The following is a 16038-nucleotide window of genomic DNA, read 5'->3' on the forward strand; positions in this document are numbered from 1 at the left end:
TGTGTGTGTGTGTGTGTGTGTGTGTGTGTGTGTGTGTGTGTGTATGTGCACGTATATATGGGCCTGAGTGATGCTCTTGTGGAGGAGATAAGGCCACAGTCATCCCTCAGACTGACTAAAGTAACTTAGAGACCTGAAGCTGGGAGTGTCAAGGCTCCGTTGACCTGTCTGCTAAAACCTAAAGACATCTGTCAACCACTCTGGCTCTCTCCTGCCCTTGTTCCCCTTTGTTCCCCTCTATATTCCCACCCTGGCAACCTCTGGGGGTTCCATTAAGCTCTCCTTCATGTGCAGTAACAGCGCTTGTAATAAAGGCTATTGCTTTCAATATTCACTGGCTAGTCTTGCTTTTTTTTGCAAATGCCTCTAAGACCCCCATATGTAGACTGGGATACATACAAGTGGAAACAGGGATCACGGGCATTAATTCCTTTAGACTGAGCTGGTCTTGACTCGATTGTGAAGGGAATGTACCCAAAGCAGATTTGGTCAAAAGGTCTCGATTATCAACTTTTGGGCAATTTAAATGGTCAAAAGTTAGCAGGAAAGAAAAGCCCCTGCCCAAGCAGAGACACCGATTTCAAGAGTTCTGTGCTTAGCCATCCTTCTCCTCCTCCCACAGGAATTGAGATTCTGCCCCCAGGACCCTGGGCTGGGATAGGTGAGCTTCTACTTTACATGCCGAGAACCAGCCATCATGCCACTCCTAGAGAACCGTCTTTCCAACTCTAACTACTCTTCATGTGATGTTTAACTCTATTAGAATGGAAGCTCTTTGCAGTCAGGGGTCATCTTGCTTGCTTGTATTTGTATCTGTTTCGATAATATTAACGACTTAACATTTCTACGGTGCATCAAGTTTTCAAAGTACTTCTTCACAGCAACCATGCAAGGTGGAGCTATAAGGCCTATAAGAGGGAAATGAAGTCCCCAGGCTCCCACAAGGCATAATAACAATAATAACTCACATTTCTGTAGTGCTTTAAAGTTTACAAAGCGCTGCCCTCACTGCAAATGTTAAAGTACGGCCTCGCTAATCAGGATCTAGAGGACCTTGGGCAATTCACTCACTGTTTGTGGACCTTGTGTCCAGCCTGTGACACTGATCGCATGTGCGGCTTGAACCAGATTAAAATGTAATTGGGAAATATTTAACAAAATAAATAAAATTTTAATAAAACACAGACAACATAGCACTTAAAAACCAATCCAATATGTGTCCCACCAAGATCCTTAGGTAAAGTTTAGTGCCCCTCATTTCTATTTGAATTTGACACCACCAGCTCAGATGACCTTTATGATCCTTTTCAGCTCTAAATCTATGCTTCCATAATTCCTTGGAGGTGTCTTATGAAGCTATAGGCATGGAAAAATCTTATCATAGAAACTAGCATTGAAAGGGGTCTGAGATAATTGTAATAATTTTGTTGTTCTGTCATTTTTCAGTAGTATCCGAACTATTCATTTCCCCATATGGGGGTTTTCTTGGCAAAGATACTGGGGTAGTTTGCCATTTCATTCTCCAGTTCATTTTACAGATGAGGAAAATGAGGCAAATAGGGTTAAGTGACTTGCTCAGGGTCACACAGCTACTAAGGATCTAAGGCTAGGTTTGAACTCAGGAAGATGAGTCTTCCTGACTCCAGGCCTTATACTCTATCCACCATGCCACCTAGCTGCCCTAATTGTAATAATAGCTACCATTTATATAATACTTTACAAAGCACTTACAAATATCTCATTTTATTCTCACGACAACCCTGAGAGGAAGGTGCTATTATTAGCCCTATTTTATATATGAGGAAACTGAGGCAAACAGGGTTAAGTGACTTGCCCAGGGTCATACAACTAGTAAGTGTCTGAGGCCAGATTTGAACTTAGATCCAATGCTCATCCACTGGGCCACCTAGCTGCCTTAGTGATTATCTAGTTCCCATTTTACTGATGAGAAAACTGAGGCTCAGAGAGCTGAAATTATTTGGCCAGGGTCACACAGCAAACAGTAACAATAGTTTGCATTTCTATAGGGTTTTAAAGTTTATAAAGTACGTTCCTCACAACTCAATGAAATAGGAAGCATGGTACCAGTATTGTCACCTCCATTTTACAGGTGAGAAAATTGAGGTATAAGGAATGTGTGACTTGCTTCAGGTAACACAGAAAACCATGCCTTAGAAACTAATATCCTCTATGAGTCTGTCAGTCAGTCAACAACCATTTATTAAGCATTCACTATGTATGAGGGTTTTGGGAATGACACAAAGAAAGGCAGAAACCTTTCCTGACCTTGGGGAGCTTATATTCTGATGGGACAAGCCAAAGAATTAGTCTTTAGGGGCCTGAGCTCTTGGCATGAATGAAGCAGATTTTCTCACTCCAGACTTCTGGGTCTTAGAGTTAGAAGACACAGGTTCACATCTTGACTCTGCTACTGATTACCTGTGTGACCTTGGGAAAATAATTTAATCTCTCTGGTCCTCAGTTTCTTAATCTGTAAAATGAAATGGCCCAGATTAGATGATCTCCAAGGATCCTTTCAGCTCCAGATCTCTGATCCTCTGATGCTATGAGGGGATGCTGATTATCCCTCCCCTCCCCCCCAAGTCAGAGCACCTCCAGATACCCCAATGATTTCCACAGTGCACCTGGAGGCTGACAATGTACGTCAGAGGGTTTTTTGAACACAGACTCTATCAGGAAATAAGAAAAAAAAATCTTCTTACCTTTAAGAGGATGCTCAGGCAATCCTCTGTTTGGGATTGGGCTCCTCTTGTTTGGATCTTACTTGGATCCTGAGCCTCTCTCCCTTTCTGAATTTCCTGAATCAGGGGAGCTTGTTTAAGGCCCCAGCCCCACCATTTTGGTCCGTACTGGTCAGATGACGCTGAGCTTCACCCTATAAGATACTGGCTCTCTGGCAGTGAATGAGTTCTGACTAGGAAGATGCTGGGGACCTAGTGAGCATGCTCCAGCATCTTACTCCTCCCTCGGGCATCACTACAGCATCAATGCAGAACGGGAGACGCACCAGCACACCAAGCCTTTAGCAGGAGGACACGCCTCCAGGGAGCAAGATGCTTATCCCATCATCTCTGCTCAGCTCATTTCCTTCTTAGGTTACATCAGTCCACCGCATCCCTCTCTCTGAGCCTGACTCTTTGCCTCCAGCAGCCTTCACTACCCTTTGGCTGTCCCCCACATGTGGAGGTCAAACCAGACATGTGCTCAGTTTGACCTCACACGTGCCCTACCTGTAGCTCCGGACTGCGACCAACCATGCCAGCGGACGAGGGACAATTGTGCTGTGTGGGATTGGGCGGGGGAAGAGCGTTGGATTCAGAATCAGAAGATCTGGGTTCCAGTTTTAGCTATAATTCTCATTAGTCATGTGGCTATGGGGTAGGCAGCATGTTGCAAAGGGAAGGGGCTGGAAATGGAGTCAGAAGGCTTGGGTTGAGGTCCCAGCTCTGACCCTCGCTACCTGTGTGTCGCTGAACAAGTCACTCAGCCCAGGTGTCTCGGGTTTTTTTCACATGTAAAATGAGGGAGTAAGATTACAGGCTCTTTGAGGGTCTTTTCTGCTCCAACTCTATGATCCCTAGTAGTTGTGTGCCGGAACCAGGTTGAACCCCCTCAAAGGGCTAATCATTAAATTTTCATTGTGAGCATTGATACTCAGACATTGGCAGATGATACGAATCAAGGCTTGATGCATTCTTTCGCAGCTTGTCTCGGCTTAAGAAAGTGATGAGGGAATGCCAATCATGCAGCTTTAACTTAAGTCTGTTGTGTGCATTTTTTTTTCAGAGAGCAAATAGTTGAACATTTACCAGCATACCACTGATCCTATGTCCAGTTTCCTTAACTGTAAAATGAAGATAATGTGTTCCCTGCCTCAGAGGGTTGGTTGTTATGAGGGAGGCACTTTGTCTACCTTAAATTGCTGTAGAAATACGGACTATTATTATTATTTATACCAGTGACCCTCCTTCTTTTCTGTTCTCCCAGGGGAGTGGACTGGAAGTCTGTTTCTTGGCATGCCAGTCCCAGACTCAGTGATCTGCTTTCCAGCCTCTTCTAAATTGGGGCGTACAGGGCCACTCTGTGGTCTGGAAGCACAGGAAGTGGGGCCACGCTGTTGGGAACCCTTTGTTCTGACTTTGAAATGACATGGATCTGTGTGAAGGTCTGACTTCATCATTCCTTGGCCCCAAAGCCTTTACTGGTTTTCTATTTCCTTTAATAAAATACAAACTTGTTGGCCTGGCATATAAGACCCTCCATAGTGTAATGGCAACTCATCTTTTTAGCCTTGGTTCATCTTACTCATCTTCATTGTAACAATAATGATGATGATAGCTTGCAGTTATATAGACCTACTATGTGCCAGCCACTGTGCTAAGTCCTTTACAAAAATGATCTCATTTGGTCTTCACAACAGCTCTGAGAGGTAGGTGCTATTATTCTCTCCATTTTACAGATGAGGAAACTGAGGCAGACAGAGGTTAAGTTTCTTGCTCGGGGTCACACAGCTAGGCTGGATTTGAACTCAGGTCTTCCTGATTCCAGGTCCAGTGCTTTGTGTACTATGGCAATCCCTAGTTATCCCTGATACTTTACCCTTACATCCTTCATATTTCCCAATCATGGGATCATAGGTTTAGATCTGGAAGTGATCTTGGAGGCTATCATTGTACAGATGAAGAAACTGTAGCTGGGAGAAATTAAGTGACTTGCCCAGGGTCATTGAGCTAACAAATGTCAGCTCTTCCTGACACCAAGTCTAGCAATCAATTCACTACATCACCCACCAAAATTGTCCTATTTTTTTCAAGACTCTGTGCATTTGTGGAGGCCCTCCCCCAGGCCAGGATTATACTGCCTCCTTATTTCAGTCTGTTGAAATCCTTTTCTTATTCAAGGCTCAGCTTAACAAGTGTTACCTTGTTTAATAAAATTTTCCCTGATTTCCTCAACTGAAGCTAATCATTCCCTGCTCAGATTTCTGAAGAACACTTTGCCTGAATTTCTCCTTTGCCTCCATCACATACTACCATATGTCATATGCTTTAAAAAATTGTTTTTGCATGTGTCATATCCTCCTATTAGAGTAGAAGCTCCTTGAGGTCAGGGACCATGTGATTTTTTTTTCCCCTCTTTCTATTCTGAATGTTGAACACGAGGTTTTGACACAGTGGGTAGTTTAATAAATATTTGCTGGATGACTGATGAGATAAGCAGATCCTAGAAGTCAATTCAATTCAATTAACAAAATTCAAATGTTGTAAGGGACATAGATCTATTCCAGACTTGCACAACTTGGCAATAGGTAGGGGCCAAAATTAGGCTAAACTGGGGTAGCTAGGTAGCACAGTGGATAGAGCTCTGGCCTTGGAGTCAGGAGGATGTGAGTTCAAATCCAGTCTCAGACACAAGACACTTACTAGCTGTGTGACCAATTGCCTCACCAAAAAAAAAAATTAGGCTAAACTTTGGTTTGGAGATAGGTTTTTACCGGCTTACTTTCTAAGTAAAGGTATAATTAATGATTAAACTATTTTGTAAATAAACCATGTTTTTAAAAAGGGAAATTTCAATTAATAGCAATTATACTTATTACTTAATATTTTTATTTATCATGAAATCACTCCTCTCAGACTAGAGACAGACTGACAATAGTCGGTTGCCGCAGGTCACTTGACAAACAGGAGACAGTGCTCAATGGCAACCTACCTGCCAAGTTACATGACAGCACAATAGCGACTAGTGTAAGGCAGGTTAAGTGGGGCATGACAAAATAGTTGTTACATCTTTACTTTCTTTTACATCATCTGCATTTTTCAAGGGCCACCTGAAATCCTCTGGTGGGCCTCAAGTGACCCATGGGTCATATGTTGTGCAGGCCTGGTCTATTCTAACCCATACATCTATTCCAACCATGTATTCCATATAACCATTTATTCCAACCCATACATGAAAAGAATTCCCACTATAGTAGAGCTGATAAATGGTCATTCAGCTTCTACCTGAAGACCTCTAAAGAGGGGGGAATCCACCATAGCTCAAGGCAGTCCATTCCACTTTTGGACAATTAATTTTTTTAAATGTGATTTTACTTTTTTCAATCAATATAAATTTGTTTTCTCTCCCTGTCACTGCCTACCCCCTGCTATCAAACAATTAAAAAAAAAAGAAAAAACCCTTATAACAAATATTCAGAGTCAAGCAAAACAAATTCCCACATTGGCTATGCCCAAAGATGTACCTCATTCTGATTTTTAATGGATAATTCAATTCCACAAAGAGTTTATTATATGCAAAGCCTATGCTAGGCACTGAGGACCAATAGATATGACACAGTATAAGCTCTCAAAGACCAGATATAGTCTAATGGGTAGGTCAAATACATTAATAACTATGATGCCAGGAAGACCAGAGTAAGTGCAAAGAGTCTAGGCAAAGGGCTATGAGAAAACTGAGGAGAGAGAGACCAGGAATGTGCTGGAGCCAGCTCAAACTGGTTTGTGAAAGCCAATTATAAATTTTCAGCGTGAGCCTTTACATCTCAGAAATCAGCACACACTACAAATTAAGGCTTGATTTATTGTTTTGTTATTTGTCTAGACTTAAGAAGGTGATGGAAAAAATGTTAATAATGCAGATTAAATTTAAAAGTATGTACTTTTTTTTGGACAGCTTGTTGTTACAAAGTTATTAGCATGCCCTTGGCAGAGACAGCTTTCACATCATGGGTTCTAAGAAGTCTCTATGGAGAAAGTAGCCTTTGAAGGTAGTTAGGGACTTCAATAGACAGAGATGGGAAGAGATGTAGGGAGTTCATTCCAGCAGACAGCATGAACAAAGAAACAGAGGCAGGAGAGGAAGATGGCATGGAAATAGGAGACAGTATAGATTCAGCAGAACGTGGAATATGTGAAGGGCAATAGAATGAGGTAAAGTTGGACCAGTAGGTTGCAGGCAGACAATGAAAGGCCTTGAATGCTAATGTAAAGAATTTATACTTTATTCAAGAGGCAATTGAGAGCCACAGAAGCTTACTGAGAAGTTCATTTACATGAACATAGGTGGCACATTAGGAAGATTATTCAGGCAATGCATGAAGGATGGTTTGGAGAAGGGATAGATTGGGGATAGGACGACTAGCCCTCAGGATACAAATAGAAGCAAGACAGTCCCTGTTCTCAAGGAGCCTACTAATGGAGGGAAGACAATATGTATAGGGGTGTTGTAAAGGTGGAGTTAGAGATGAAGGTGGTAGAGGGAGAGGGAGGGGTCAATGAGACAGGTGAGAAAGAGGAAGATAGGAAGATTTCTGAGAGTCAATGCAGTATGATGGATAATGAAAAAGGATATCGTACTTAAAAGTCAAGGAGACCTAGGTTCAAATCCCACCTATGACATGTATTAGCTATGTGACTTAACCTTTTGATGCCTCAGTTTCCTCATCTGTAGAATGAAGGAATAGGATGGCCTCTAGGGTCCCTTCTAGTCCTAATTCTATGGTCCTACAATCTGAGGGCTACAAGCTCAACTTGAGTCAATGTGAGTGAGACACAGTAGTCAAAAAAGCTAATGTGAGTTCAGGCTTCATTTAAAGAGAGATGGGATCCAGAAAATGAGGAGAGGAGAGTCACGTTGTCCTTGACCACATCTAGAATACTGAGATCAGTTTAAGATGGTTTAGGTTAAAATGGACATTGGCAAACAGGAACATGTCCAGAGTAAAACAACCAGGATGGGGAAGAAACTGGAGACCAGCCCATAAGAGCATCTTTAGTCTAAGAGAAGAGAAGACTTAGGGGGTTCATGTTAACCGTCATTAAGTATTTGGAGAGCTGTCCACCAGAAGACAGATTAGATTTCTTCTGCTTGGTCCCAGAGGGTAGAACTAGCAATAGTAGGTAGCTAGTGCTGAGAGGTAGAGTTGGGCTAGATGTAATGAAATACTAATTCTTAGAAATGTTCAGAAGTGAAATGGGCATAGACTAAGAGGTTGAATGACTCATTATTGGGGGTAGTATAGAAGGGATTCCTATTCAGGGATGGGTGGGACTAGATGGTCTGAGATCCCTGGGCTTCTGAGATTCTATAAAAAGGACCTGGATTTAAAAGACCTGGGTCTAGAAGCCATCTCTGCCACTTATTAGCTAGATGACTTTGGGCAAGACAGCATTTTCTCTGGCTGTTCCCTGTGCTCCGAACACCCTCCCCTACTCATTTTTGCCTTTGACTTTCCCTGGCTTCCTTCAAATCTCAGTCAGTCTGAAAAAAGCCTTTCCCAGTCTTCCTTAATCTTAGTACCTTCCCTCTGATATTTTCTCCAATTTATCCTGCATATATTATTTGTATATAGTTGTTTTCATGTTGTCTCCTTCATTAGACTGTGAGCTCCTCGAGAGCAGAAACTTTTTTTTTTTGCTTTTATATCCCCACAGTTCAGTACAGTGGCTAGCACACAGTAGGCACTTAATAAATGCTAGTTGACTGACTGACTTAATGGCTCTGTGCTTTGGTTTTCTCATCTATAAAATGAGAATAATATTGCACTATATCTGTTATAGGAGGGTTACAGAGATCAAATGAGATAATGTGCGTTAAACATTTGGTAAGCTGTTTTATTCAATTGCTGCATCAGACCATTATACAAATGTCATTATGAGTATTTCAAGTTCTGAAAAGATTGGTGATGGCATCTCACCTCATCCTGATTCACTTCAAGTCATTTTTCTACGCTTATAAACTTGCAAACATGTAATCACCCAGAAGACCTCCATTCAAGTTTGAATCTTAGCTCAGCTCTCCACTCTCTGTATAACCCTGGAAATGTCACTTTACCCTTCTAGTCCTCAGTTTTTATATCTGTAAAAGGAGGGGATTGGAGTAGATGATCTTTCAGGCGCCTTCCACTTTTAAAATTCCCTTTGAGCACCTCCGAGAAGGACCAGTGAGCTGGGTCCAATAGAATTCCCAGTCCTGTGGAGTCAGACAGTGATACCAACATCAAGCCTGCAGCTGGAACCCTCCTACATGGAGTTAAGCTCGTTTTGGAGAATGGGGAAACAAACGCTCTTCTTAATTTAAGACTGAGTTGGCAAAAAGATTGTACTTAGAGACTAAAACTTGACAAGAAGCCCACTGTCCTCTAAACACTGCGTTACTGACACTCGAGGGGCAATCGCTGCAGCTGCCACCAGGAAAATCCACTTGGGCACCATCTCCCCTCCCACCCCCCGAGTGTCTCATCACAATATTAAACTTTCTGAGCTGGTTCTCAGTGTGCATTTACAGATGATCTTGTTCTATCCAGTTACTGCAGAATTAAAGCAAAGCGTTGCCTGAAAACCTGCTTTTGGTGTTACCTGTTTGAATCTGGGCAAGTAGTCCCGTTTCCTCATCTGTAAAAATAGTGGCTGATAATGCTTGCCCCATCCTGCTTCTCAGGGGAGTTATGAAGAACACCTAGAATCTTAGATCTAGACCTTAGAGAGCTTCCAATCCACTCTCCTCATTGAGTATTTGAAGAAACTGAGGCCCAGGCAGGTTGTGAGTGCTTCTGGTCATGCAGGAAGTAAGTGGCAGAACCAGGATTTGAACCAAGGTCCCTTGACTCCAAATCCGAGATTTTTCACTGCATTAGGCTGCATTTCACTTTTTAAACCTTAAAACAATCCATAAATATGAGTCATTCCTAGCAGTAATAATAAAATCAGAGAATCATGGAATCGTAGCATTTCGGAGCTGAAAAGAAGCTTGAAGTTCATCAGATCCAAATTCCTTATTTTGTAGTGGAAACTGACTCCTAGAGAGGAGAGGGGCTTTTCCAAGGTCACACAGTTAAGTAGGGTCAGAAGGAAAACCAGGTATGGTGTTTTTAATATAATATTTGTAAAATAGCTATTTAAAACAACAGTAATAATTATGTTAATCAATGAGCACTTAAGTGATAATTGTGTTCCAGGCGCTGTACTAGGCATAAGAGTTACAAAGAAAAAAGCAAAACGGTTCTTGCCTTCAAGGAACTTATATAGTCTAGTTAGTCTAGTGAGGGGTCCTAAGATCATAGATTTAGAGCTAAGTCCTTTAGAGGTCTTAGAGTTACCCCACTCCCGCATTTTATAGATAAGGAAACTGAGACATTGAGAGAGAGGTTAACTGACTTGCCATGGGTCATATAGCTAGTGAGTATCTGAGGTGGGATTTGAAAACAGGTCTTCCTGATTCTGGTATTTCCTGAATCTATATCCAATTCCCTATACCATACCACACTGCCACTGTGTACTGCTATGTACAAAATAGAAATAAAAGGGTTTGGGAAGGATGAGGAAAGGCTTCATGTAGAAGGTGACACTTGAGTTATCCCTTGAAGGAAACAAGGAATTCTAAGAGTAGAGGTGAGGAAGGAGAGCCTTCCAATCTGATACACAGGTATGGATGGGGATGGGACTTGGATTGCTTTGTGTGAGAATCATCTCTCTGCTCCAGGCATTTTCTCTGGCTCCGCTCCGGCTCAGGACACTCTCTTTCCTCATCCATACCTCCTAGCTTCCTCTAAGTCCCCTCTAAGACCTCACCTTCTATAGGAAGTCTTTCCCAATCCCTCTAAATTCTGGCGCCTTCCCTCTTACTGATTTTCTCTTTCTCCTACATATAGCTTGTTCAAACATATTTTTTTTTCTTGTTGCCTCCCCTGTTAGATTGTGAGCTCCTAGAGGGCAGCCACAAAAATGTTTATTGATTGACTGAATGAATGATTAATATAGCTAGCAAAGTGGGTTGTGAAGGCCAGACAGAATCACTAATATAGCTAGCAAAGTAGGTTGGGGCTGGGTTGTGAAGGCCAAACAGAGGAGTTTATATTTGATCCCTTAGGTAAATGACACACTTAGCAGTCTTCTCACATGAATATTCATGTGTGTATGAAGGATTAAACTCTATGGTACCTAGAGAAAGGGGAGTGAATGATATGACCTTTTGACATTCAAGTCCAGTCCTAGAAGTCCACGATTGGGATTGAAAACCTAAACAGCAGGAAATCAGAAACACCCAACAGGAGATCAAAGAAGGTTCTGTGGTTTTCCAGCCACACATTGGTCTTTGTTTCCAGGTTTTGCCTAGGACTTTCAGCTTTAGCATCTCAGGCCAAAGGAAACCTGCCTGTTGTTAGTATAACTCCTATTTTGATGGCATGTTAAGGTCTGTGAGGCTTTTTTTTTTTTTTAAGTACTGTGAAGGACTTTCTCCCTGTTTTACAGATGGAGATAACTGAATTCTGGAGAGGGGAAGCAACTTGTCTATGGATATAAAAGGAGCTAGTAAAAAAACAAGGGACAGAACCCAAGCCCCCTGACTGCTCTACCTTTTCCCTCTATGCCATGAATACTTTACTAAAGGGGACTAAGCATTAGTTTTCAAAGACTTCTGACTTTGATCAGGGGCCGCACTCAGTATTCTGGTATAGGTCTTTTCCTCTGTCTTCAAGGATCAGCTCAGATGCCACTTCCTCAGGGAGCTCCTAACTTGCTAGGTGAAAGCGGCCTCTCTCTCCCCAAACTTCCCACAGTGCTTTGCTTGGACCTCTTTCTTTCATCATAATGATTTATGTACCTATTCGTCACCACATTAGATTGTAAGTCCCTTGAAATCCAGGTCTATCATGGAGTGACAGGACCTTGATTCAAATCCTCTGCCAACCTTCTGACTGTCTGGTCTTGGGCATAATAATAATGATGATGATGATGATGATGATGATGATAAATAACAACTAACATTTATATAGTGCTTACTATGTGACATGTCTTTTAATTTCTCTGGTTCATAGTTTTTCATCTATAAAATGAAGGAACAGGACCAGATGACCTCTAAGGCCCCTTCTAGTTCTTAATCTGTGATCCTATGATTTTTGTGTACAGTACCTTATACAGAGCGGACCCTTATAAAATGCTTGTTGGATTGAATTGAATTTTCTGACTTCTACTTGCACCATGGAAAGAAGGATTAAAGGTACAACTAAAGGTGGAAGAGAAAAAGATCAATTTAAAAGACGGGGGCCCAAAATAAATTTCTTTAGGAGAGGTGGCTTGCATGTTATCACACTCAAAAATATCAGTAAATGAATGGAAAAAATGTAGACAAGTAGTATTGCCAACCAGGGCTATATAGGATTTTGGAGCAGAAAGAGCTCACACAGGAATTTTGCTGGGTGCAATTCCTGTTAAATCTAATGAATTCTAACTCAGAGACTAAGGTCTGGGAAGCCTGACTTGCAAGAGAGATAGTGTATTGTAGGATGAACTGTGGACCGAAAGTCAGGAGACTGGGATTTATATTGTGGTTCCATTGAGAACTAGCTGTGTTGCCATGACCAAGTCACTACAATTCCCTGAGTCTCAGGGAATTTCATAAACCTTAAAATGCTAGAGATTCATGAGCCTCTAAATTATTGTTATTATGCTGTACTTCTCTGGAGAAGTAGTCCACATGGTAGAAATGTTACATTCTCTCCTCCCCCCAATTCTTAATAGCAGAGGTTAGAAGACACACCTGGGGAAGTCTTCATCCTGCCATTCCTCCTTCACATCCACATTTCCCATTCGTAGGGTGGCTTCCGTGGTCCCCATGGTAATGGATCAGGGATGGAGAAAGCTTGAAACAGGGAGGGGTCTGAAATGGAGGATGGAAATAGGGAGAGAGGAATTATTGTGAACTTCACTTGGCATCATATCATCAGTGTCATGGCATCAGAGAATGCTAGAGCAGGAAGGATCCTTGGAACTCATGTGGTTGAATCCTTTTACTCTTTGTAGAATGAAACAGATCCAGAGAGATTAAGTGTCATGACTGAGATAACACAAATAATAAGTAATATTTGCCTCTCCCCTCTCTCCCTTACTTCTCATTTTCAGTAGGTCCTGTCGTAATATTTATTACGTTTACCTCTTCTTCTCTAGTCCCACTGCCATTACTCTAACATCAGCTTTTGCTACTGCCTGATGCATCTATTTCAATAGCTTACCCAAACATCAATGCCCAGTTCAAAATGCTTCCTTCTTTAGGAAGCTTGCTCTGGTTCCTACCAGTTGGTAATTACCTGCCCCCTCAGACTCCACATAACACTTGGTGCCTTTCTAATGTGTGTATCTTGTCATATTGTGCATTGTAGTTATTTTTATTGGTGTCTTATCCCACAACTAGACTGTGAGTACCATGAAGGTAGGGAAAGAGTCTTATCTACGCTTCGAATTTCCCTCACCATCCAGCACAGTAGCATACACCTAGCTCTGCCCACAGTAGGTGCTTAATACATGTTTGTTGAACGAGTGAATAAAAGTTGGGATTTAGAGTTGAAAGGGATTTCAGTTAAATTCAACAAATATTTATTAATTGTCTCCTATGTTTAAGGCACCTCTTCCAGCCCCCTTATTTTATAGATGATGAAACTGAGACTTAGAGAGAGGAAGAGACTTTGTCCAGATCTTTTGAAGTCCTCAAAAGAGCCCTTAATTTTAGCCAAAGAACCTGGGCTCAACTCTCACCTATTATTTTGTTGTTCAGTAATTTTTCAGTCATGTCCGACTCTTTGTTGACTCCATTTGGAGTTTTCTTGGCAAAGATCCTAGAGTGGTTTGCCATTTTCTTCTCCAGCTCATTTTACAGGTGAGGAAACTGAGGCAAACAAGGTAAAAAGACTTGCTCAGGGTCTCACAGCTGGTAAGAATCCGAGGCCACTTTTGAACTCAGGAAGATGAGTCTTCCTGACTCCAGGTCTGATACTCTATCTACTGCGCCCACAAGCTGCCATCACCTCTTATAGCTGCTGATTATATTGCGCCCACTCTGTGGTGGTACCTTCTGAACTCATGCTGGACTGATCAGTCACAGCCAAACACACTATGCTCTGACTCCAACACTGTGATGTCAATCGTCTTCTTCAAAAATGAAGGACAAACAACAACAATACTGGTGATCTTGGGTAAGCCCCAGTCTGGTTCTCAGTTTCTTTTTCTGTAAAATGAGTGGGTTGGTCTCTAGGAAGGTTGTCCCTTCTTGTTTATGACCCTGTGATAATATTTATGTGAGAACCTCCAAAGAAAAGCCAATCAGCTTCAAATAGACTCTGGTTTGAAAAGAGACTTAGACCAATAGCTTGACTTTCTTTTTTGCGAATCTGATCATTATTTGTAGAGGAAGTGTAGGAAGATGGTATAGTCTGCATATGTCACTTGCAATCTGACCACTGCTGGGAGGTGTAGGGGAGAGCAGGGGGGAGAAAGCAGCAAAATAAAAATCAGTTATATTCTCCTCCTCCTCCCGCAGCTGTTTTTAGGGGAAGGTTTAAATAAATGAAAAATTCATTTCAAGTCATGGGGCAGTAGCCTCCATTTCAGTTTCCCTGGAGCAGACACTGTGTTTCTGTCTCTGTTTCTATTCGATATAGTGTCACAGGAAGAAAGCGCTAAAGCCTTCCACAAAGAAAGCCTTTCAGGCCTCACATCTGAAGTTGTCTTCACTCCACAGGGACCTGTGTCATCCCAAAACATACTGTCAACATAGAGCACAGCCAGCTACAATATACATCATGCATCTATGGGGTACATTCAGACCCAGATTTCAAGAGGACAATGTGGGTGTCATCTAAGAAAGGAACATATGGCATTGAATAATTAATGTATTTTAACCTCCTCCAAGGATGGAGGCAGGTGTAAGGGAAGGCACACCAAATTTGGAATTGAAGGACCTGAGTTTGAATCTCAGCTCTGTTAGTTATGCCTTGTGTGATTTTGGGGCAGTTTCCAAACCCTCTAGACCTCAGTTTTCTTTGTAAAATGAAGGGGTCCAACTGGATGCTTTCTGAAGTCTCTCTGAACTCTAATAATAGTAATAGTGATAACTCACATTTACATGGTGCTTGAAAGTTTGCAGAGTACTTTACATATATCTCATTTGAGCTAACATTCTAACATTGCAAGATAGAGGACTGGTTTTGGAATTAGAAAGACCTGGGCTCAGATACTGTCTCAGACAGTTAACCAGTGTGTGACCCTGAGTAAATCATTCAATCTGTCTGAGCTTTCTCCTCCTCTGGAAAATTGAGTTAACATGTGTAAAGTGTTTTGCCAACCTCAAAGTACTATATAACACTAGCTGTTATTACCTACTTCAAGGATGGGGCTCAAATAAAATTTTGCATGTGATATGCTTTGTGAACTTTGAGACATTAGAGAAATATCAGCTATTATTCTAAAGTCCCATTCCAGCTCTGACATTTTAGGTTCTTAGGTTTCTTTTAGGCCTGGCATTCTGTGTTTTCTGTTCTAAGATCCCTCCCAATGCTAGTATTCTATGTTCCAAGGTTCCTTTCAGCTTTGCCATCCCATGATCCATCAGTTAAGGCTAGCGTGGGTCCATTCCCCCTTACGAACACACCTTAATACAATGTTGACATATACCTGTTTGTATGCTTTTGTGAATGTCCAATCATTTCAGCATCTGTTGCCCTCTCAATACAATAGCATTAGGGGAAACCACCTTAATCTGTAAGCTTCTAGGGGGAACAACGTCCTTCCATTTCTTTTTGTTTTCTCTTCCTGGCTTAATGCACCTCCCCTACCCCACCCCCACCTCCAACCCCCACGAATACACTGAAAACAGTAGGTACTTAATACATATTGACTAATTTAATTTAAAAAGCAAATAATTATATCTTTGTATTTCTACCCCGGAATCTAGTTCTTTAAACTGCCTTCTCTCAACCCTCCCCCTCCCGGAAAAAAAAAAAATTTATCCCCTTAAAATCCGCTTATATTGGATTTTAAAAAGACTTCACTTGTTCCAAATAGGAAATGGATGGAGACCGAAGCATCCTGCAGGCCTCTCTTTCTGGGGGAGGATTCAGGTATTAACCGAACCCGTAAATCCATTCTCCAAATGCGGCAGATCTCTCATCTTTCCCGTAGCTGATGTTTAGCAGGGAATTGATTTGGGTTAATGGCTGTTTAGGAATGTTTTTTCTTTGGTTCT

At 41.7% G+C, this 16038-nt stretch overlaps 1 protein-coding gene across 1 annotated transcript in view; it reads right to left on the reverse strand.

The window, feature by feature from the left end:
* Positions 1-12638, reverse strand: part of ATCAY (ATCAY, caytaxin) — a 40862-nt gene extending 28224 nt beyond the window's left edge. The window contains exon 1 of the mRNA XM_027851297.1: positions 12562-12638. Within this exon, the coding sequence (XP_027707098.1) occupies positions 12562-12638 (77 nt within the window). The remainder of the gene's footprint in view (positions 1-12561) is intronic.
* Between the last annotated feature and the right edge of the window lie 3400 nt (positions 12639-16038).

The sequence above is a fragment of the Vombatus ursinus genome, unplaced genomic scaffold, assembly GCF_900497805.2.
Source record: "Vombatus ursinus unplaced genomic scaffold, bare-nosed wombat genome assembly UNPS02009173.1, whole genome shotgun sequence".
Classification (NCBI taxonomy): Eukaryota; Metazoa; Chordata; class Mammalia; order Diprotodontia; family Vombatidae; genus Vombatus; species Vombatus ursinus.